Source organism: Jatropha curcas, chromosome 11, assembly GCF_041381405.1.
Source record: "Jatropha curcas cultivar XTBG-Jc1 chromosome 11, XTBG_Jcur_1.0, whole genome shotgun sequence".
NCBI lineage: Eukaryota > Viridiplantae > Streptophyta > Magnoliopsida > Malpighiales > Euphorbiaceae > Jatropha > Jatropha curcas.
The window spans coordinates 1,289,495-1,312,536 of NC_143161.1; the positions used below are offsets into that span (position 1 = coordinate 1,289,495).

General features: G+C 32.0%; 4 protein-coding genes across 7 annotated transcripts; 1 reads left to right on the plus strand and 3 right to left on the minus strand.

The window, feature by feature from the left end:
• Positions 1 to 467: 467 nt before the first annotated feature.
• LOC105650134 (serine carboxypeptidase-like 32) lies at positions 468 to 3,059 on the plus strand. Its single transcript, XM_012237013.3, has 10 exons — positions 468 to 899; positions 1,040 to 1,141; positions 1,283 to 1,376; positions 1,495 to 1,589; positions 1,675 to 1,757; positions 1,859 to 2,152; positions 2,240 to 2,370; positions 2,467 to 2,562; positions 2,645 to 2,750; positions 2,837 to 3,059. Exons 1-10 carry the CDS (start codon positions 605 to 607, stop codon positions 2,999 to 3,001), a joined length of 1,461 nt encoding a protein of 486 aa, XP_012092403.1. The 5' UTR covers positions 468 to 604; the 3' UTR covers positions 3,002 to 3,059.
• Positions 3,060 to 4,474: 1,415 nt separating this feature from the next.
• TPS04 (terpene synthase 04) lies at positions 4,475 to 9,605 on the minus strand. Its single transcript, XM_012236159.4, has 12 exons — positions 9,216 to 9,605; positions 8,010 to 8,202; positions 7,667 to 7,884; positions 7,424 to 7,547; positions 7,189 to 7,304; positions 6,879 to 7,114; positions 6,481 to 6,596; positions 6,258 to 6,356; positions 5,812 to 6,027; positions 5,588 to 5,717; positions 5,242 to 5,487; positions 4,475 to 5,135 (listed from the first exon to the last, which is right to left on the minus strand). Exons 1-12 carry the CDS (start codon positions 9,535 to 9,537, stop codon positions 4,572 to 4,574), a joined length of 2,580 nt encoding a protein of 859 aa, XP_012091549.1. The 5' UTR covers positions 9,538 to 9,605; the 3' UTR covers positions 4,475 to 4,571.
• Positions 9,606 to 13,676: 4,071 nt separating this feature from the next.
• NAC025 (NAC domain containing protein 25) lies at positions 13,677 to 15,288 on the minus strand. Of its 2 annotated transcripts, none has more exons than XM_012236162.4 (3): positions 15,018 to 15,288; positions 14,766 to 14,920; positions 13,677 to 14,524 (listed from the first exon to the last, which is right to left on the minus strand). In XM_012236162.4, the coding sequence occupies exons 1-3, from the start codon at positions 15,199 to 15,201 to the stop codon at positions 13,913 to 13,915; spliced, it is 951 nt and encodes a 316-aa protein (XP_012091552.1). In that variant the 5' UTR covers positions 15,202 to 15,288; the 3' UTR covers positions 13,677 to 13,912. The 2 variants fall into 2 exon arrangements, with proteins under 2 accessions (XP_012091552.1, XP_012091551.1); XM_012236161.4 differs by having other exon boundaries at positions 14,607 to 14,920; positions 15,018 to 15,286.
• Positions 15,289 to 18,882: 3,594 nt separating this feature from the next.
• Positions 18,883 to 22,615, minus strand: LOC105649500 (alpha-galactosidase 2). Of its 3 annotated transcripts, XM_089716495.1 has the most exons (14): positions 22,464 to 22,615; positions 22,272 to 22,363; positions 22,097 to 22,155; positions 21,181 to 21,237; positions 20,918 to 21,056; positions 20,736 to 20,811; positions 20,586 to 20,644; positions 20,421 to 20,486; positions 20,238 to 20,321; positions 20,099 to 20,163; positions 19,928 to 20,010; positions 19,712 to 19,852; positions 19,482 to 19,622; positions 18,883 to 19,366 (listed from the first exon to the last, which is right to left on the minus strand). In XM_089716495.1, exons 2-14 carry the CDS (start codon positions 22,349 to 22,351, stop codon positions 19,277 to 19,279), a joined length of 1,140 nt encoding a protein of 379 aa, XP_089572621.1. In that variant the 5' UTR covers positions 22,352 to 22,363; positions 22,464 to 22,615; the 3' UTR covers positions 18,883 to 19,276. The 3 variants fall into 3 exon arrangements, with proteins under 3 accessions (XP_089572621.1, XP_089572620.1, XP_089572619.1); XM_089716494.1 differs by having other exon boundaries at positions 20,918 to 21,061; positions 21,195 to 21,237; positions 22,272 to 22,583; XM_089716493.1 differs by having other exon boundaries at positions 22,272 to 22,581.
• Between the last annotated feature and the right edge of the window lie 427 nt (positions 22,616 to 23,042).

The following is a 23,042-nucleotide window of genomic DNA, read 5'->3' on the forward strand; positions in this document are numbered from 1 at the left end:
TATCCATGTGTTTTTTTTTTTTTTTTTTTTTTTTAAATTTCTTTCCTACCTTGTCTTGATGGCCTAACCATCAACAAATTACTGCAACTGTATGTAATAACTAAAAATGGTAAGGCCTACGTGTTGATTCTAGAATTACCTTATTATCTCCAACGAATCAATAAATACATTGATTCTAGACATATAGCATTTTTTTTCCCCTGAAAATAACTTGATATGAGTCATTGCAAGTATAAATAGACATGCGAGTCTTTGTTAGAGAATTGAGTTGTTTTTTTAAATTAAATTACGTTTTTGCTTTATTAGTTAAATAAAAGCATTATAACTTTTAAAAACTAAATGTATAATTTTAGTTTTATGTTTTTAAAATATGAACATATACATTGTGTTGCATTGGTGATTGGTTAAAATTAATTTGTGATAAGGATACAACTTTTATTTTTTCTTATTTTTTTGTATAAATTGCGTACTCCTGGTTATACTGAACTTGTTCTCTTTGTTTCTCTATTTCTGGATTTTTATCTATTGGGTTTTTTTTTTCCTGATTTCTAACAGTCTTCTTGTTTCGTGGAAGCCATTTTTAAGTTGGCTCTTTGTTTCCAATATGGATTTTGTGTCTCAGATGACAATTTTCCTAATATTGGTTCTTGTTGCCGTGAACTCTGTTGAGAGTGTTGTGAGTGCTAGGGACCAGCCATTGGTTGGTCAGAAGCAATTGAACCCACTTGACAACGATCATCTGGTAACTAATTTGCCAGGCCAGCCAGCAGGTGTGAACTTTAGCCACTACGCCGGTTATGTTACAGTAAATGAAAAGAACGGAAGGGCACTGTTTTATTGGTTCTTCGAGGCCACTACACGCCCTGATGAAAAACCTCTGATGCTGTGGCTTAATGGAGGTAAGTATATAATATACATGAAATTTCCATTTCTTAATTTTTCCAGTGGGATCATTTTCAACTCTTCCTGACAGAGACAGTTCTTGTATGGCTTATATTCTATGTTCTCAAATAAGGTGACAAGACGTTTCATCTTTCAGGTCCTGGATCCTCTTCTGTGGGATATGGACCAACACAAGAGATTGGCCCTTTCCTAGTGGACAGTGATGGACTTAAATATAATCCCTATTCATGGAATACAGGTACATGAGGGTCCACAATTTTAGCACATTATCCGATAATCACATGATAGAATATGACATGTGATGTTATGCCTGCAAGCACAACAGTCCACAGTGATTAAAAGATTGACTTGTAAATTATTTATGCCTATAATGACGCAGAGGCCAACATTTTATTCCTGGAATCTCCGGTTGGTGTTGGTTTTTCATACTCAAACACAACTACCGATTACAATCTTCTTGGGGATGATTTCACAGGAGAGTTACATATTATTAATTCACAAGTTTTTATGTAAGGATGTTTTGAACCATTTCAGAATGAGCAGAAATGATTCTTTGTAAATCCTGAATCAATTATTTATTTATAACTTTGTAGCAAATGATTCTTACGCTTTCCTGCATAAGTGGTTTGTCAAATTTTCATCATACAGAAATCGGACACTTTATATTGCAGGGGAGAGCTATGCAGGTATTTTGCAATTGTAACATTTGCTATGCTCATCTCGTTTAAACTCCCATCTTATGCTAATATTACTTTTAACATGCATTAACAGGAAAATACATTCCAGAGCTTGCTCAGCTGATACAAGACAATAACAAGGATCCATCGCTTCACATTGATCTCAGGGGTATTCTGGTATGGTCCTTGATATAGATTTGGAAAAATTTTATGCATAACCAAAATGGATCCTATTCTGAACATAAGTAAAGTAAGAACCTCGTTTTGGACAAGTACAGATGGGTAATCCTGAAACAAGTGATCCTGAGGACTGGGCAGGTATCGTGGATTATGCTTGGAGCCATGCTATCATATCAGATGAAACCCATAAGATAATAAAACAAAGCTGCGACTTTTACAATAATGATACATGGAGCAATCGTGATTGTTCGCAATCTGTTGACGAAATATTTAAACAGTACAATGAGATAGATATTTATAGTCTCTACAGCCCAACTTGCACTCGTAATTCGGCAAGTTCAGACGTCAAACATATGCAAGTCTCCTTTAAGCGTACATCTAAGAGTAAAATGGTGAGTGATCATTATCAGAATCTACACTGAAGATCGATGATGATCGTTCATGATGGTTTGAATGATTAAAAGAAATTTATTTATCAGATGCCAAGGTTTATGGGTGGTTATGATCCATGTCTGGATGATTATGCGCGATCTTTCTACAACAGACCTGATGTTCAAAAGGCCCTACATTGCGGTGATGGTCACTTGCTCAAGAACTGGAGCATCTGCAAGTAATGCAACCCTTTCTCTCTCACAGTCTCTGCTTCTTTGTAATAGTTGCAACTCTACAGAATAATGAAAAATTTGACATGCTTTGTTGGATTCAGTGATACGATATTCAAAGAGTGGAAAGATTCAAAGCCTTCAGTTCTTCCTATATACAAGAAGCTGATTGCAGCTGGAATAAGAATATGGGTCTACAGGTCTATGTTCCTGCCTTAAATAATCAGCTTGTAGCGATTATTCTGCCTTATTCTCATGATATTTCATTTCTGGTTGGCTCAGTGGAGATACTGATGGAAGAGTTCCTGTACTGTCCACAAGATACAGCATAGCTTCTTTGGGACTGAACGTCACTAAAGCATGGAGGCCCTGGTACCACCAGAAGCAGGTCATTAACTGATTAGCAACTGAATTGAACATTTAACAAGTTATCCTCAAGTTGGTCTAACAAAGCTGGATTACTGTTTTAATCAGGTCGGTGGTTGGTATCAAGAATACGAGGGGCTTACGTTTGCAACATTTAGAGGAGCTGGGCATGATGTGCCTACCTTCCAACCGAGTAAATCATTAGCATTCTTCTCTGCCTATATTCAAGGCAAATCTCCACCCTCTTCGCGAAATGAGACTGTCCTCGTGTGAAAATATATTACCCAACATTGGATACATCATCTGTTTGTTTCGTAAAATAGTAAAATAACTCGTTAATAAATATTTTCATGGAAAACATTTTCCGTGAAAAATATTTTCTAAATGATTTATTTTCCGTTGTTTGGTTGTAATATTGAAAATTAATTAAAAATATTAAAGTCTTTATCTCGTAAAACTATAAAAAATATTAATAATAATAGAAATTATATAATATAAAAATTTTATTGTTAAATATGAAAAGAATGAAAAAAAATATAAAATTATGAAAGCAGCAGGTGGCCGGTGCTCGGTGGTAAATGGTAACTAGTGGTAATAATCATGACGATTAATAAATTAATAAATTATAAAGTTTGCCAATGTCCGAAAAATATTTTACTCTCTAAAAAATGGAAGTTGTTTTTCTTAAAAAATGACTTAATTTTCTTTTGACTAGAAAAATATTTTTCATTGACTTATTTTTCTGAACGCCCCAAACAACGAAAAATTATAAAAAATATTTTCATGCAAGTTATTTTACTGAAACAAACGAAATCTAATTATTAGCTATTTACATAATAGTCATTTGTAATAGTATGTTTTAAGAGCTATAGAAGAGCATATTTATCTTTAAATTTCATAAATTATGTCCAAGTATCAAATAATTTTAGTGAAATAAATTAATATAAAAGTTTTGGTTATATTTAATTAATTTTCATTTTCGAAAACAACGTTATCTTATAATTCAATTGTTTCAAAATTCAAAGTCTAAGACGAAAGCCCATCAAAGACAACAATGCAATTTTTTAATTTTTTTGTTAAGTTTGGGCCCTGGCCCCCAAATAAGGTCTACCCATGAGTGATGCCCATACCGATTAATCGCGGATGAGTTTGTCGTAGGCTTAGACTTGTCTATGCTTATTATATAACTGGATCAAATAAGTAAAAATAAATTTTTTAAAAATATTATTTTCATTAAATTAAAGTAAAATTGACTTGCTTAGATATACTCTATTGGCATACAATAAACCAATTAATTCAAAATATTTTTTTTTGTTGAAATATGAGTATTTTTTATTAATCATTAGATTAAAAAAAAAAAAAAGAATAAAGTGGGAAGAATTTTTAAAAAATTTCTATTTTGATTGATTTGGTCTATGAATGGACTCATAAATGGGGTCTATGCAAGTCCAATCCAATTAAAATCAAAATCTCCCATCATTATTGTCTACCAATGATCCAGAATTAGGAGAAGCACTTTGTCTTCTGAGGCATTAAGCTGGTTGAAAAGCCATGGTTATTCATTCAGCAATTATAGAAGCACTTTCTCTTTTTTCGGCTTAGTGGTTTTAGACCGCAAGTCTGTGTTGAATGGACTTGGGGGCAAATTTTCTTCGCTTTGCATAAGATTTTAATCATTGTGTAACACATTATCTCTTCTTAATTTCTCTGTTGACTTGGAATTTTGTGAGTCTAGTCAAAGATAGGTTGATACGAAAGTATTTCTGTTATTCCACCATTATTGAAATACAATGGAAAATTCCTGAATTGCACTATCTTACAGGCTATACCTTTATTCTTCTATTTACATTATGCATTGACTTGCGAAATTTGTTAAAGGAATAGACAATTTGGAGTTCAATGCCACAGGCGCCTTGATGGATTGATTTCTTGAACCGGGGAAAGCAACAGGTTTAGCAGAATAGTTAATGGTGTAATTCTTGAAACGGTGACCAAATTGATAGTTGACAACTATTTGACGATGTCTTTTTCCAGATTGAGCAGAATGCAGAGGTGATGGAGGCAGGAAGGGCCTAAGTTCTTGAGGAAAAAGCTTTAAGGGTTTTGTTGCATCCGCTTCCACTGGGAGATATATTGCCTTTTGAATGTCCTGAAGCATGTCTGTGCTAGAGTCGTATCGATTGCTAGAATCGAAGAACATTTGAAATACTTTGAGACATGATAAATGCAGATGCCTGCTTTCTTTGGATAAATCATTAAATCCATCCATTAAAACATGCTCTATGAACTCCCTTTTCTTTTCATCGACCATTTCTTTGACATAGGTTATTGAATCCTCAATTTCTGCTTTCATATTCTTTTCCATGTGTAGCAGAACAAAGTTTTGTTTTCCTTCTTTCTGTTCCTTCTGTGGTTGAACAAAGGTATTAATTACACATGAAGATTTTTTTTAAAAAAAAATCAAAGATTCAGAATAACTCGAGCAAATATAAGGAAATAAATGTTAAATTTACCTCATAACTTTGCATATCATTCAACAAACGAGGGATAATCATTAGCAGTTTAGTAACGTTCTCATATTTTTCTGGCTTGAGTTTATGTTTTGGCAAACTTGGACTCAGAAAACATGAAGCTGGAAGAACTAAGGTGTGTGTAGCAATAGATGTCATTCCAGTTTTAAGATACTCCTCTTCTGTTGGTCTAAATCCACTTCTACTCCACTTAGCTTCCATAAACCAAGCACTGAATGTCTCATGCCACTAAAATATATACAAGAAATTAGAACAATTTATTAGAATTAATCGACAGAGCTTCCAAGAACAAAACCGACAATATAACAAGTAATCCTCAAATCCTTACTATATATTGAAGACTGTTTGTTATATCAGTTCCTTCTCGTTGAAAGTGTGTTGCTGCCATCTCTTTTACAAGATCATCAAGAACATTAAAGATAGTCTTACCAGGGCCATTTAAGCCTATAGCATCCCATCTGTCAAATTCATCAAAAAAAGTTTACAGGATGTAATTGAATATTAATCTGATAAGCTTTTTTCAGGTTTCTGTCACTGGATCCATTATTATACCTTTGAATTGCATCGGTGAGTTTTTCCAAGTCATATAGAGAACCTTCCATGTCATAAAAATCATCAGCAACGGTGATAAGTATTGCACTCTTAGCAACAATCATTCTTACATGAGAATCCTGAGGCAGTGAAGTACTAGCAGCCACTGCAAAGTAACAATATGTAGTTTTCTCTCTACCAAATCCCATATCAGTGAGACCCCAGTCCTTGGACCACCTGTCCCATTAAACCAATAAATAAATAATTATCTTTGACATTTACACTATATTTGGGAGAGAGAGGAAGGAAAATAAGGGAGAAAAATACTATTTATTTTCCTCCCTTATTTTCAACTCTATGTTTGAATTGGAAGGAAAATGAAAGGGTTATTTTCCTTCGTTATTTTCCACTCTATTTATATAACTATTAATAACTAATTTTATTGCTTAAACATTTTTTATATTTACCTTTTTAGTTCCTCCAATTCTTTCATGTAAATTGACTGGCGATACTCGAAGTTTTGTGTTGCAAGTTGCATTAGCTTGTCATTGTAAAGGCTTGACAACCTGATGTCAAAAAGCTCTTCTGTTAGCTGATGTAAATTTACTGAATTTTATTTGTCTTTTGTCTTGTTTTCCCTTCTTGGTGTGAGTAACTACGGAATTTTATACCATGAAGTTAATTGTATACCTGAGAAAGGAGGCTTTTCCCATCCATAAAGCGGTGACGTTCTTTTCTTCAATCCACATTCTGTTCTCCAGGTGATCAAGTCGAGCCAGCCATGGAAACTTCAACTCATTCTTGATCTGTGTGGTATTGTACCAGAGAAGAAAAAAAACAAAAAGTTAGAATTAATAGCAACTCATAATTAATTACATTGTCAAGAAACCGTTTTTTCAGTCCTCTCGATTCTGAAAGAGCAGAAAAAAGTGGGCAGACTTTCAAAAGAACTATTCTGATGTCATTTGTCTGTTTCCTGGCATTGACTTACTGAGTCAATTTATTAACTTTCAAAAACTTTGAAAATTAATTGATTCTGAGGTAATGGATGGATTTCAATTTGTCGTGTAGTGGGATAGAGAAATTACCACTGCATGGAAATTTGGGAAAGGGTAGTTAACTTTGTTATGGTCATTAGTATCCATTGGAATGCTTTTCTCAAGTAATTTCCTTGAAAAAGACTTTGCTTCTTCAACTTCATATTCTCCAGAAAACATAAGATCAGTTGCTTTGTGAACATTGAGCATTACACTTGAGAACAATTCATGGTTGTTTCGGATATGATCTTTAATGTCTTCATCAAGTAAAAACCAACAGAACATCCCTGAAAAACCCATTAATTATAATTAAGTTATCTAGTTAATATTAAATCATAATTAGTGGGTCAAGAATTCATACGTGGTGATACATTATATCCATACATCCGCAGAAGCCAAAATGCTAGAGAGTCTTTGTATAAATTTGGTGCAACTAAATTGGTTGGTTTTGCATGTGGTTCTTGATTCATGTAATTCCTGATACAATTAAATAAATAAAAAAAGGACTAGGTGTTAATAAGTAATGTAAGAGGGGGGCATAATCATATAATTAAATAATATGTTATTGTTCAATTGGTTTAATTTATAATAATTACCTATAAACATGTTCCAATACTTGTTCAATCTCTCGATTAAAATGCTCAGCCAAACCGAGCCTATGTAATTGGTTGATCATGCAAAGCTTTATCAGGTCTTCATCCATTGGATATGTCGATGGAACTGTCTCGCAAGAAAATTAATTAATCTCTTTTGAGTAACTAAAAAAAAAAAAAAAATATTGTTTCACGTACAATATAACTAAAAAGAAAAAGAAATATTAGAAGAAACAAATTTCTAACCCCCATTGGGAAATCTTTGAACAAGAGATTGCAAGTAATTTAAACAATGTTTATTTCCAGTCGCCATGAAAGCACGTGCTGTAGCAGAAGGGGATTGGAATAATGAACCATCAGTATCCAAATGCTTAATCACATCTTCTTGATCAATACTGTACAGAGGCAAGGCTTCAAGATAAGCTAATAACGGAGGATAATGGTCCTTGTCCACAAGTTTTTCCCTATTACGAAAAAGAATTAACTAATTATATAGTTAACGTGCAAAAGCATGTCACTTCATTGACCAAGAAGTTAAAAGCATACCAAATTTCAAACATCAACGAGACTTTCATTCAAAAATGTGTACCTTTCTAGAATTTCTTGCCTTCTGTAGAAGGTGTCCATTACTCGCCCTTTCAGCTTGTCAGGGATGATAATCTTCAATCCATTTGTACGTGCAAGCTCAAGCATTGCAGGGAAAATGATGGCAAACCAGCGTGGACAAGTTTCATATACGTCTTCAATAAGCTTATCTGCGTTTGACTGAATGAATGCCGTACCTGATGAGATAACCAAACAAATTAATATCAATTAGGCCATTAATCAAGCTGTAAGGATTTTGTAAAAATAATAAATCAATTCGAAAGGTTTTTGTTTATTATTCTTGGGAAATTCAATGAATTGAGAAATTATTATAAGTCGCACAGGTACTCGTTCTGTTATAAGTTAGCCGGTGATAATCTTTGGATAGAATTAAAATCGAAATCTTCCATTTTTCCTATTCTCTACGAGATATAAGAAGGTGAATAATTCTAAAGATTGATATGACTAGGAATAGGTTTTGCTTCCTTTATCGTTATCAAAGTCATTGTGCAATTTTCATTCTGCAAAAATTTACTTTAGCATGTATGAATTTTCTTATTATTTGAAAATCATGTCCACTATGACTAGTGAATCAACTCATGACGGAAGAAAAGTTGAAAACAATTTTAGGCTATTTAAAAAACATTATTTTTCACTCATTTCTAAATTTCTTCATGAGCTCAATTTAAATTTTGACCCGCCGAATTTATAAAAATGTAAGAATTTCAAGTAATTCATTATATCAACCCCACTAAAATTTTTTATTTAGCTCCGCTAAAAATTTAATTTTGTTTCACTGAAATTGTATTTATTTTGATTATTGAGTCTATATTTTTAAATTGTGTATCATCACACCCATCAATTTTTTATTTTTAAATATTCACCAATTATTCTAAAAAAGTTGATATGAAATTCATTAATAACAATTTGAAATACTAAAAAAATGCATTGATTGGCAAAATATTCAATTTTCTTTAGCTACTTTTTAGTATTTTATCCTAACAAGTTAACATCCTGGCTCTTCTATTATATTTAAAATATTAGAATGATTTTGTAAATGGAAAAAATGGTTTTTAACTGGTTTCGTATATGAATAGACCCATACATAAGAGTGTAGGTTAATTTTTCCCATAAAATATATATTTAATTTCCTTATTTATAAAATAACAGTACTATATATTTTCTAGATGGATGTATTTATTGTTTTTACCTTTATCTATCATGGTTTCCTCAAGATTCCACCTTTTAAGGGCAACCAAGCAAGCAATAGTTGAAGGAAGGCACTCAATAGTAGGCATGCCACAGCTATCACAGTCTCCCCAAAACCCATCTTGTTTCTGATTTTTGAGAACCCAATCCAAGCAATTCTTGAACATGGGTTGCGATGGGTCACAAGTATCAGGAACCATGGCTAGCCATGCAGTGTCATAAGCAGAACTAGCAATAAGGGCATAGGGATCGATGTCTGAGAACACCTCTTCCTTAACTTTTTGAACCAAATCTTTAATGGAGAAATACGAAGAAGACTCCATAATATTTTAAAAAAAGAAAGGAAGGAGAATTAGATATATTGGTTAAGCCCTAACGAAGAAGAAACGTTTATGTGTTCATATAAATAAATTTCTTGAATGGAAAGTGTTATCCATCTCCATAGAAAGTCTTCTTGCACTAAGTGCTTTCCTCATTTGATGGGGATGGCACAATGGCTATTGACCGTAGTCCATACAATAGTCATCGTTTTCATACTTGTGCTTTCAAATACTAGATTATTTTCTACCGATTAATATATGAAAGTTGGGATGAATATAAATAAACTGGGTCTTTAGATAAATTTTATCTGAAAAGTTAATAATTTAATATTTAACAGGCTTTAAACTAATATCACTCGGGTCAGTCTGAACATGGATATATGTATATTAACAAATAAAAAAAATTATTTTTTGACAAATAATAATAAGTTTTATTCTTGTATTTTTTTTTTTTTTGATTTCCTGCTAATTAAACACTGGTCAATGAATTTAATTAAAAAAAACTAACTATAAGAAAAAAAAAAAAGCTAAAAACGGTTCTGAAGACTCGTGTGTGAAAAAAATTAATTTTAAATTTTCCTCTTCCTTTCTTGTTTTCTTTTACGGAAAAAAAAAAATAGGAATAACCGCAGCAGAAGTCAACAGAGGAGTACACGAGGAAAATGAGAAAAAGATAAGAGAGAGAATTCAAGAAACATGTGTTCATTAAATATATGTTGTTTAACGTGTGATTTCATCAAATACGCATCTGTTTTGAATGTAAAAGATTGGTCAAAGTTTTTGATAAATTCGAATTTGGTGTATTAAAATATATTTAGAATCTAACTCAATTCAGGCTTAAAAATTTTAAGTTCAAGTTCAGATCATTTATAAAAAAAAAAATAATAACTCATTTATATGTTCAAATTTAAACTCGAATTTGACTCATCAACTTATTAATTAAATAAGCTCATCGAATGAGTTTAAATGTATTTTTTAATATATTTTTTCCAAGTCGGAGCTTTAACTAGCTTATGAGTAGCTTATGAATGAATTGACTAATTAATTTACAATTTAAGAAATTATATTATATAATATATAATATCTAATCACCAATTTTCTCAATTACAGATGAAAAAACTCAACTATCGCATTCCTATAATTTATTTTGATTGGCTGCATATACCAAATTTTATGATTCACGTTTCACGATCGTGATTGTTCCTGCTTTGACAACTGCATTATGCATCAAGAAGACAAGCTGCATGGCATTCCTGAAAGAGAGTTTTCTGTCCGGAATTAGTAGATTCATGGTGCAAGTTATGTATATATATGCATGTTTCACGATGAATAGATTCTTACCCGACAAGTTGGAGGTAGTCATGTGGCTAAGATTTGTTTCTCAGCTGGTGAAGGGCCCAGAAACATGAAATCTTAATTCATTAGAAACATGAAATCTTAATTCATTGCAATTTGTGGTTAGATGTTGTTTCTCCATGTGAAGTGATGGAGGATGTTGATGTTGGCCGCAGACCTCATCTCATGAAACACGACTTGTCGTCATCATTATTATTATTTCAACCCTAAACTCTAAACCCTAATAACAAAAGTTTTAAAATTTAAAAAAAAGTATAGCACTATACTAGTAATAATTATTGTTGTAATTTGCTCATTGTATGCACTCATTATTTGATTTATATTATATTTAGTTTTATATTTTATATTTTAATTAATTAATTAATTTAAACATAATTTATTTTTAACATTAAAAAAAAAAAAAAACATTGACTACCGTTTCGGTCTTTGATTTTTTTAATTGACCTATACCATGATGCTTGTACTTCCCTTTAGGGATTATCATGAACTGTTTGGCCACTAAAAACTTCAATGATATTCTGTTATTGGTTTTTTTTTTTTATCATACAATCAAATATCGTTATTATTAAAAAATTTAACGAGTTTCTGAGATCTTTTGTTTTTTCAGTCCGTTCATGCAAATATTTTAGATCCGAGGGTCACAGATATATCCTTCTTGTTGATTAGAAATCCTAACTGCAACAATTAGATTAGCCGTGCGGTTATTAGGGCCTAAAGTCAGCCCAATTCAAACTTGTTAAAATTCGAAAGCTAGCCCAGTACATTGGGCTAAAGTTCGATCTGAATTTTCACAACTGGCCCACATAATTGGTTAAATTTGGTCCCATAAATTTGGGCCTTAAATTTCACTCTAAGCCCAAACAATTTGGGCCTCGATTTTCTTAATGGGCCCACAAGTTGGGCCTGAATTTCTTAATGGTTAGATTTCCTTAATGTGCTATTAAAGTTCTTGTCGCACTCCTTTTTCAGAAAGATTCGGCGCCGCTCACTCATTTGCCCCGGATTTCTTATATAGGCCAAAAGGAGCCCAATACAATTGGGCCTTAATTTTCTTAATAGGCGCCCTATAGGCCCAAATGAGCTAAATAAAATTGGGCTGAAATTGGTTTGTATTTTTCTTAGGGGGCCGCGAACTTGTGTTTTCCATTATAAGCTGATAGCGGGCCTATTTAGGCCTGAAGTTAGCGCAAACTCAAGATTACGAACTCCTAAAGATCCGGCCTCGATCGCCAGACTTCTCTACCTGTGTGTGAATGGGCAGCCGTCAAACTAAACTCTTACCCAGGCCCAAATTTAAAGCCTTAGTATCCGTGTGAGGCCAAAGCCCATCTTTATGCATCAAGGTTTTTTTTTTTTTTTTGTCTAAAAGTAGAAATGATAATTATTGACTAAAAGGATAATTATAAAATGGGTTTAGTGTAAAATGATCTGGGAGTTTCTAGAGGGAAGGTTCCTAGAAGAGAGAAGAGATGATGAAATTGATATATGATGTTATTTAATTCCAATATTAAGCAGAAATGGTCAAGTATCCATAGAAAGACTTTTTGTTATTTTACCCAAGAAAGGAAACTTAATTAGAGGGCTTAATTAAATTGGAACTATCAAGATGTGATTCCTTTGGATGGATGGTATTTATGGTCCTATAGTCAACTAGCCACACCATTTCTGAGGTAGCCTTCGTTGTCATGATTTGTGACCTTTTGCTCACAATATATGCTTTTTTAGGTTTTTTTTATCTTTGACAGCTGATAATGACACCTTCTTCCCTCTAATTACATATTTTGATTTACATTTTAGTTTTAAAAATATTAATTGCATGACAATGAATAAATAATTAAATAGAAGGTAGATTACTTGGCTATTGCTTGAAACAATTGTAATTAAATGTAAGGAATTTAAAAAAAAAAAAAGAATATATTACTAATTAATAAAAATAAAGAAAAGACATGTAAAAGATTTGAATTTGAGCAGTGAAGATTATATTTGAAAGGCAAGTCGTGCTTATGTAGGTCAATAATAAAACGGCAAGTTTTGATTGGATTGGAGAAGAGCAATAAGATAAAAATACAGGAAATGGATATTTAGTGGAGGTCTCATGAACCAATGCTATAACGATACGACATACCATGAAACAACATTCTACTGTGTGCTGAAAGCCTCCCTTGTTTAACATGTTGTAATCAACATTATTATGATATCATATCATGTTTCGTCAGTGGAAATTATTTTTTTATACTCCAATTTTTTTTTTATTTTTTTTAAACCATAACCTACATGTGTGTTAATTTCTCACTCTTCAACATGTAAATAAAAAAAAACAAAAGGAAATGTACTAAATTAAGGAGAATAGAAAGAGAAAGTTATGTAGCGATGCAAACAAGAAAATTAGGTACCTGATTCTTTGTCATTGGAATGAATTAATCATCCTCAAGCAACATTGCATATGGCTTGCAAGTTTGTTATTAACATTAAATGGACAGCCACATGTTAAATTCATCATCATTATCATAAATATTAATTAAAGAAAATTAAAACTATCATCAACTGGACGTGAGCCTTTCAAATAACAACACAATAATCCTGTTCTGTAATTCTTTAAAATAAAAAAAGAAAAAGCATATTAATTATTATAATCTCTCTTTCAAAAAGTCTAATATTATTAACATATATACCTCTTTGTTCTGCTTCTTCATCCTTCTGATCTCATTATATGTAGTGATATATAGATATATTATGTATACAGATGCAATTGGGTTATTGTTGAAAGAAAACAGAAAGTAATGATATAGCGAATTAAGATCTCACCTGTATGATGATTAATTACTTACACTGAAATTTAACTAAAATCTTGAAACACAATTGCCTGGTCTAAAAATTTAGACAAGAAATGGGAATTTCTTGATTTTGTTTATCCTGCCTCAAGCACTGCACATGCATATGTATTATATATATAATGTGTGTATACGTATATATGTATGTATACGATGAAATGAAGCCGTAATATTATATATAGTATTATAAATTACGAGTTCCAGTTCATGCTAGGAAGCTGAAACTGTTGTCTCAAAACGCCATCACCAAGTGAGCCAAGAAAAGTATTGGGATGAAATGGTGCAGTCTGCGGAATCTGACTGAGTAAAGAAACAAAAGAGCTGTTATCTTCAGTGGCAGTGCTACAGCTGTTATTAAGATCGCCGTGAAAACGCTTCCCAGATGAAGAACCGCCACCCGCCATGGATGATCCAGTTTCATTACTCCAGTACTGAGATGGTAGTATCCGTTTTACTGGAATACTAGAATTAGCATCACAATTAGTTGAACCAGAAGCAGACGCCATGGATATATGTGGCTTGGGGCTTGAAGAAGGTGCCAACTGATGATGATGATGATGATGAGAAATGGAACTGTTTTGCATGCCATCACCTCCACCTGTCAATATCCCTTCAAAAAAGTTCTCTTCATTTTCAAGTACTGAGGCATAGCTATTTGTAGGTTTTGAAGGTGGTTTTGGATGTATTGGCAATACATGTGTAGCATTAGCAAACAGCCCTTCCATTGAATCCTCTTTGTCTCTCTCCATAGGTCTTTGCGAGTTGTTTTTCTTGTAAATCCGGCATAAAACCCAATCATCAAGCTATATATATAATTCAAAAATTAAGAAAGCAGTAATTAAAAGAACATATACAAGAAACTAAATTAATTATCAGAAAACATACCCTCAAAGAACCTTTCTTGTTAGCAGAATCAATACCAGGCGGTTTTGAACTAGAGTTATTGTTATTGTCTACAAGGCGATATTCATGCATAATCCAATTGGTTTTAATCCCTTTTGGGGGCTTACCACCATAAAAAACCAGTGCTTTCTTCACACCAACCTTTTGAGCTCCATTAGATGTTAATATAGGCTTATCGGTTCCAGTCGCTTTCCAATACCCTGAAGTTGCCGCTCTGTTAGGCCTAGCTCCGTTGGGATATTTCCGGTCTCTTGGACTGAAAAAATACCACTCTTGCTCTCCAAACGTAGCCTTACCTAAAGAGTAATTAAAATCAGCAATTCATTAATTAACAGTCAATTGTATATATAAAATCAGTCATTTTTAATTGGAACAAACAAATACAATTCGTACTTGGGAGTTCCCATGGATCAAACTTGTAGAGATCAACCTCGGCGATGATGGTAACCGGAAGCGGAGCAGAAGCGGCCTTCTTTTTGAGATAATGAACTACAAGCTCTTCATCGGTGGGGTGGAACCGGAAACCCGGCGGAAGCTGGGGGTGCTGCGACCCGGATGATGAATCGGTACTCTCCATGGTTAGATTCTTGAAGATTAAGTCTTGGAAAGCTTGTAGGATTGAAGAAATTGAAATATGGAAAGGATTTTATATATATATACAATATATATGATATTTATTATCATTAATAGGGAGTTATATTTAGGGAGTGGTGTGGTGGCAGAGAGAGGCAGTTAGGTACTTCAGAGAAAGTTGCCAAATGGAGAGCCCGATCATCAGGTGACACGTCGGTTTACTAAAACGATGACGATGCGACACGTGTGAGGAACAGTGGGGACCACAGAAGGGGCAACACACTACACAGAAAAATGAGGGGCGGGCTGATTTTGAGGGTCGGAGGTTTTCAACTGCCTTATACGCTTTTCATGTCATGCTTTTCTTATGTAATAGCCCACACTTCTGTCCAAAATACTCTTTTTTTTTTTTTTTTTTTCCCGAGCGTGTGTATATGTGTGGATTTGCACGTGTGCTGTGTGCACGTGCAACATAAATTTAGAGAACTATTGCGCAATTTAAAAAATAAAAATAAAAATATTTCAAATTAGGGTTCGAAATCTAGAGTCTGTATATTTAGGAAAGCCTTACTGAACATCAATATCCAAATGTAAAAATATATGCACACACTAAATAGAAATTTTTTATTATCAATTTTATTTGGCGTTTATTCACATTTCAAAATATATCTTAATGTTATATTTTTCTTTAAACAAAGTAAAAGAAAATAACTTACCCTTCTTAAAAAACAAAAGAAAAATAAGTTACCTGAAATGTTAGTTTATTTTTAGTTGCTTCCAAAACTTTACAAGGAAAAAAAAAAGATCAATTTAACTAATTAATTACATTTTTTTATATATTTTGTTGAAGATCAGCAAATTAATATAAAGAAAATTAATCAATGTAAAAATATAGGTGCAAATAAAAAAAAACCATTTTTAGTTAATTTAATATATTTTCACACTAAATTATTATTGAACTTTAATAACGTAAGATAAAAGTATTTTAAGCGGGATTTGTAAAATAAATGTATATTGGAAGTATATTAATAAAAGTGATCTAGAAAAGTGATAAAATAATTGATTTTTTCGCACGGAATTGAAATTAATCGATGGTCAAGTTTTTCTAAGCAGTGCAAATCAGATTAGACAAAAGAAAATCACCCAAGGCAATGTCACCTCTTGTCATCCTTGCATTATCGTTCCTAGCGCCCTTTTTGTGTAATGTAAACTTCAACGGCAATCTTAACTCTAGGTTTCCATGCATCTCAAAGGGAAAAAAAAAAAAAAAAAAAAAAAAAAAACACTTGGATTGGTTAATTCTATCTAATATTTTTAATCTAGATAATGCGGTCTTTTTAAGGTTTTTTTTTTTTTTCTTTATTTCATGGAACCACGTAATAGATGTATCTAGTTAACTTTCTTATCTCATGCTCAAGAATAATTTTACAGTAAGGATGAATTCACATGGTAAACGAATCCTTGACAATTCTCACAGGTGTGGTTAATAGTAGAAAGTAATTATAAGCTTAGTCACGAGTCCAATTTGAATTAGAATGAGATTAAAATTAATATGGAAAAAGATGGAATCCAATTTGATTTCTAAGCTTCTCATGTCAATCCAACTGAAATTAATGAGTTGGTCCGATTCTAGTTTTTATCCTTTACAATTTTCAAAATAAAATTTGCTGAAAGAATCTATCCGGAGACAATTTTAATAAATCTACTAAATAAAAAATAAAACACTAAGGCATTGTTTGGAAAGAATAGGAAGAAAAATAATGGAAAAGAGAAAAATATGAAAAATTATAAATTTTTTTCCATGGTTAGGTTCTACCGTTGTGTTTCAATATAACGAAGGAAATAAAATAAATTTATTGTCCTTTATTTAGAAATGATAAAATTTTAAAGGAAAGAAAATATTATTATCTAAAATTGATAATAATATCTTCATTGAATAATTTAAGTATTTGAATAATTTAATAAAAAGAAATGAAAATTTCATATATCTCCATTGTTTTCTTTCCAAATTGAAGAGATTCAAAATACGAGAACAATGAAGGGAAAATAAATGAAATTCTATTACTTCTTTCTATCTTATTTTTCCTTTCTCGAAATAGAGAAAAATTCATTTCTCTTCTTTTAAAGGAGGTCTAAATTCAGTAATAATTGTGAGGCTAAGACTGATTAAGAATGAAATTAACATTGAAATATATTTTTGTATAGGCTGTTGGCTTCATATTCTTTGCCACAGACAAAAGGAGTATGAACTAACATAGCAGCATAGCTGAGTCTAATGCACACCCACTAGATTAAATGTAATGCAAGTTTGAATAGACATCAAATATTATGATGTAAGAAATATTTACATAAATTAATATAAAATCATCAAACAAAATTTTAAAGATGGAAGAATTTCCATCACCTTTCAAACTTTCCTACAAAACCCATATTGGTTTAGCTAACTTCTATGTAAATTAATGTGATGAGGTCAAATATATATTTATTTATGTATGTATGTGGGTGGTCTAAAAGTTGTGTATCATTTTCTTTTAAGGTGGAAAAAACAGCACATACAAAACGTGGGGTATTTTGTTTTCTAAGGTTCTTGACATTTTTCCATTTCCAATATGAAAAATATTTAGTTCACTTGTTTTCCACTTTCCCCTTCCATCTTGTAAATGTCAAAAAATTACTATCTTCCAAAACTAATATTGCATCACACAGTCACTTGTTCTAAGAACCACTTATCCACTTGCTGTTTCTTACAAAATTTCAAACCATAAGTCAGAACCTTCTAGAGATATGTATCCATCTGAAGCGGAGCTTCTACTCATCCCCATCACACACATATATATTTCCAATCTTTTCTAATATTTTTCTTTTAAGTATTGAGCCGAGATATTTGAATTTAGATTTATTGTCAGGTTAAATATGCACTTACTACTAGATTATACATTTCTTTCCTAATATTCATTATTGATTTTGAATGGAAGTTCTTAAATCCTACTTATCTGATAATTCCACTTAATTTTTTAAAGAAAAATTTTAGTGAAAAAATTGAATGGTGGACATGGAAATTGAGAAGAAGATATGGACAGTGATATTGACTAAAGATTTCCAATAGATGAAATCAAGATTAGGGCAAATGGTATAGATTTTATTTTGCAATTACTTAAAAAAGGGGTGTCCTAATATCAACTTGAAAAGAGATGGTGAAGATAGATATGGATAGTAATTTTCCAAAAAGAGTAAAAATATAAATGGGTTTTGGTGTCATTCAAATTGTGTTATGATAAATATCGCCAAATTTTAGGCCACTAAGCTGACAAAGGACTCGCATTTTTGGTGGCTCATTCTTAAAATTCTGTATCACCATACATTTTCATATTTTAAAGCACAAATCCACCTCAACCTCAAATGTCGCCTACACTGCCAAGGGCCTTGTATTTTTCAGTTTCTAGAACAAAAATGATGCACGCTCTTATTGCCTTTAATTACATACAACAATTACGAATTAGGGACTTAAATATGTCAAAATGAAAAAAAAAAAAAAAAAAGGATCAAGTTTGACACTTTTTACAATTTTGGGTAATATTTTTAATAAAATAAAATAGTGGCGAGGAAAGTCCATAGGAAAGGATAGATGTCATTAAAACTGGATTGCACCTTTCATCCTCTAAAAAAATGTTAAATGCCCAACCTCTGGCACTCATAAATAATGGCCTGCTTGCATTATTATTTGACGGTAGGTAAGGTCATCAAATTAACAGGTTGTACATAAAAGGTAGATGGAGGCCCAACAAAACCACAACAAATGGGTTGGAATGCTCATGAGAATGGTTCTATATCATGCCCCATTTCTCACAAGAATGGTTCTATATATATATATATATATATATATATATAAATTTCTTTATCGTCTACAGAAAATAAAGGATAGAGACCAGAAAAAAGGAATAAAGATCTGTTGAAGTACAGTTGGACAACTTACATAATAGATAATTCTCATAGGCTTCATCTGCAGAATTTTTTTTTTTTTTTTCTGGGTCCTTCCTTTTCCAGAAAATGCTGGTTAATTGCTTCTTCTTCATTATCTTCTAGGATGGGGTAAGTATATACATTTTGCAAGCATGAGGAGCAACATATGCAGTTATTCCATAACGCTTCCTCATTGAAACAAATGAATGCTGCAATTTAAAAAAAAAAAAAATTGAAAAAAAAAAAAAAGAAATGATTGACCACTATTAGTCCAAAACTATCTTGAAAGAGTTATATAGAGAGATGGAAAATATATTACTATACCATCCACAAGTCTCTAACAATGACAGAACTAGAAGGAGAAAGTCCAACTTCCCTCCATCCCACTGATATAGGAGCTCTTGACCCACTCCTATTCAATAGCACTACCACAACTCTTTTTCTTGAAAGTGGCCCTGCCCATATCTGCATAATAAATATGTTATATGTAGTTTCTGTTTTGTTTTGTTTTGATTCCTGAAGAAAGGGACTCTTTCAACAATTTGCATTTATACCTCTAGAGCTGCCTTTGATCTTATTTTCCTGCCTTGAACTCCTAATGGATCCTGATTAACATCTATTACCTCTTTGTTTCGAAGTATGCTAAGAGTTTGTCTGCTCGCAGATCGAACATCACATCCAATCAGCAGAGGAGCCTATAACAAGAATTTTATGTTTTCAGTTGCAAAATACAGATGAAAAAAGAAATTATCAAAGATTACTATACCCACTTTCATTAAAGCCCAAATACTAAAATGAGAGCGGTACTCCTCTAGGCCCATCCCTCCGTTGCCCACTTCTAACATGTCAGGATCTATTACATATTATCATAAGTATAATTTTAAACTGGATCGTTAAACTATCAATTAATTACCAGTGATTAAAAAAAAGTGATTTGTTACCATTCCACCTGCCAGGTCCTGCATATCTTCCCCAAATGTTGTTTTCATCTGCAATTGATGTGACACTGAAACAACAAACAAAAAACCACAAAACCTCAACTTAATAAAAATTAAGCGCCCAGAAAGAGTAATTTAATACCTTTCCCAGCTGTCTTTGATGTCCCCTGTAGTTCTCCAGGCATTACCATATTGGCCAGCCCATTTTGCAGGATACTCTTCTCCCCTATCACAATTTATGTTGGTTTGCTTAGAATTTCTAATCTGATATAGTGAATAGTTTGAGATCCTAAAAATAGAAAATGGAAATTAAACAATTACTTACCATTCACATATGGAGTAAAGAATTGGTCTGCCTGCCTTGTGCAATGCATAACTCATCCTGGAATATCTGTTGCCAAAGGGAAAACAATTTTATCTGATATATAATCATGAAATTAAAAACTGTAACTTAAGTATATAAATTGAATTAATTCACTAAAAATGGTACCTTTCCTGTGGTTTCGAGCCATCATGGTAACAATTATCGTACTTCAAAAAGTCAACACCCTATTGCCCGAATGTAAATTAAATATTAAGGATAAAAATAAAAACTCAACTAAAAACTTCAGCGGGAGCAGACTAAATATACACTACTAACCCATTGCGCAAAGGTGCTGGCATCTTGCTGTTCATGTCCAAGTGAGCCTGGCATTTTTTTGCTGCAGGTACTATAACTGAAGAATTCATTAAAAAAAAAAATGAAAATTTATTAACTTTACTGCAAATATTGGTCCAGGTTAATTAACAAATTAATATTATAACTTTTATAGACATATATACCCTGCATCAGAATAAATGCCAAGTTTTAAGCCTCTAGCATGAACATAATCTGCAAGGGCCTTAATTCCAGAAGGAAAAGTTGAAGATTTTGCCCTTAGATTGCCATTCCTGTCTCTACTCTCTTCTGCCCAACAATCATCTGCCCTTTTCAAAAGCATTTAGGATTACTGCTATTACTGATAGTGACCCTTGTAAAATAAAATCCTTAATTTCAATATTTTTCCTCTCCTAAAGATGGACCATAGAAAAGGACTTTTGCATACCAATATTAACATACTTGTATCCAAGTGCAGCTAACCCAGTTGAAATAAGAGAATCAGCTGTTTCCAGAAATGAAACAAAAGAAATGAAGTCAATGTTAAAAACACATAAAGTTACATATTGGAAATGAGTAGTCAATTTCTAGACCATAATTGAATTGAAGTTTTCTTTACTACATTACAGAAGTCAGCACAGCTTATATTGTATGGTATGACTGTTTCTAATGTTGATTTTTAGTTTCATCTTTTCCTCTTCATAGACCAATTCAAACTATCTTAACACATTCATTTAACTAACTTCCATTACATATATAATTAGAAAATTCTCAGTGCATTTCTAGTTGAGCACAATGCGGGCAGAGGTTACTGCAACAACGGAATTCACAGGCATCCGTAATCAATGTAATAATCCAGAAAATAAATAAAATCAACTTGATACCAAGAATTCATTAAGTAAATAAAAAAAAAAAAAGTTATGCTTTAAAACTTTGAACAATATACAGAAATATTCAAAGTCATCTTGAAAATTGAAATAAGAAACTAAGTAAAGAAGGAAATATAAAATATGTAAAAGTAGTACTTTTTGATCATAGTCATGGTCATAAGTATAAAGTGTAATAATAAAAGCAATGCCTCTTTAGTTGAATATATATAACTACTTAGAACCTAGAAGAGAAAAGACTCAAAAAAAAAAAAAAAAAAAAAAAAATCAATTATTCAAGGCCATTGTTATAAAAAATATAATATGCTTCACATGTAGGCATGATTATTATTATAATTAGTGGGCTCTACCCGTAAACCCCAATTAATTTTATAAAATTAGGGTTAATTAATCATGTAATAGAATAGTAGAAGGAAAAGTAAAGTGATTTGAACAATTCTATTTCCAACTAAAAGGAAAGAGCAAAAATGGGAGTACCAGTAGTCTTAACAGTCCGCTCATCAATATTACATTGAAAGTGATTCCAGCTATTCCAGCTTCAAATTTGAACCATGAACCAAATAATAATCAAACAAAAGGGTTAATCATATACATATATATCTTCAAAGTTTGAAACAGTCATCTTGAAACTATCAATTCAAAGTATACATACCCCATTGGAGGTGTACGAGCCACGCCATTAGCAATAAGGAACTGAATGTAGTCTTCGCGAGCTTTGCTGCTGGTGTTCATGGAAATTGTGCACTTGCAGAAGCATAAAAGAACCAATCCAATTACAAATCTAGATGCCATTATCTTCTGTATATGCATATAAGAACAAGAAACACTGACTTATCACTCTTACATTATGTGTTTATATATAGGGCAGAGGTGAATTGCACAGGAAAATGACAGTAGATGACTCTGCTTTTACCAATGGTGGCTTGGGTGTCGGTGAAGAGAGAGAGAGACAGACCGCCATCTTATTAAATCTTTCTTGTAGAATTCATTTTCAATAAATAATCTTTTTATCCTCTTTTTGTCATTTTCATTAGTATATATTTTTGGAGCACCTGCCCATCAATCAATATTAAATTCCCAAATTAATATAGATGTCTCAGAAATTGACTTAATTTTAGTTTTTTTTATATTTTATATTATTATTGCTATTATAATTTGTTATAAAAAAAATATGGAGCAGTTAAATATGCCACCCAAAATCATTAACTAACTTGGAATGGATTCAAAGCGGTGCACTTCACTGTACTATAGCTACTAGAAAGCTACAAGTAATGTTGTTTGGTTTGTATTATAGATTTAAAAAATTACTTAAGTTAAAAAGTATTAATAAAGATTTCTTATTTCTTATTTTATTTTAAAATTACTATTCAGTGAAGTCAAAGACCATATTGTCTTAATAATTTTAAAAAATAACAATACTACT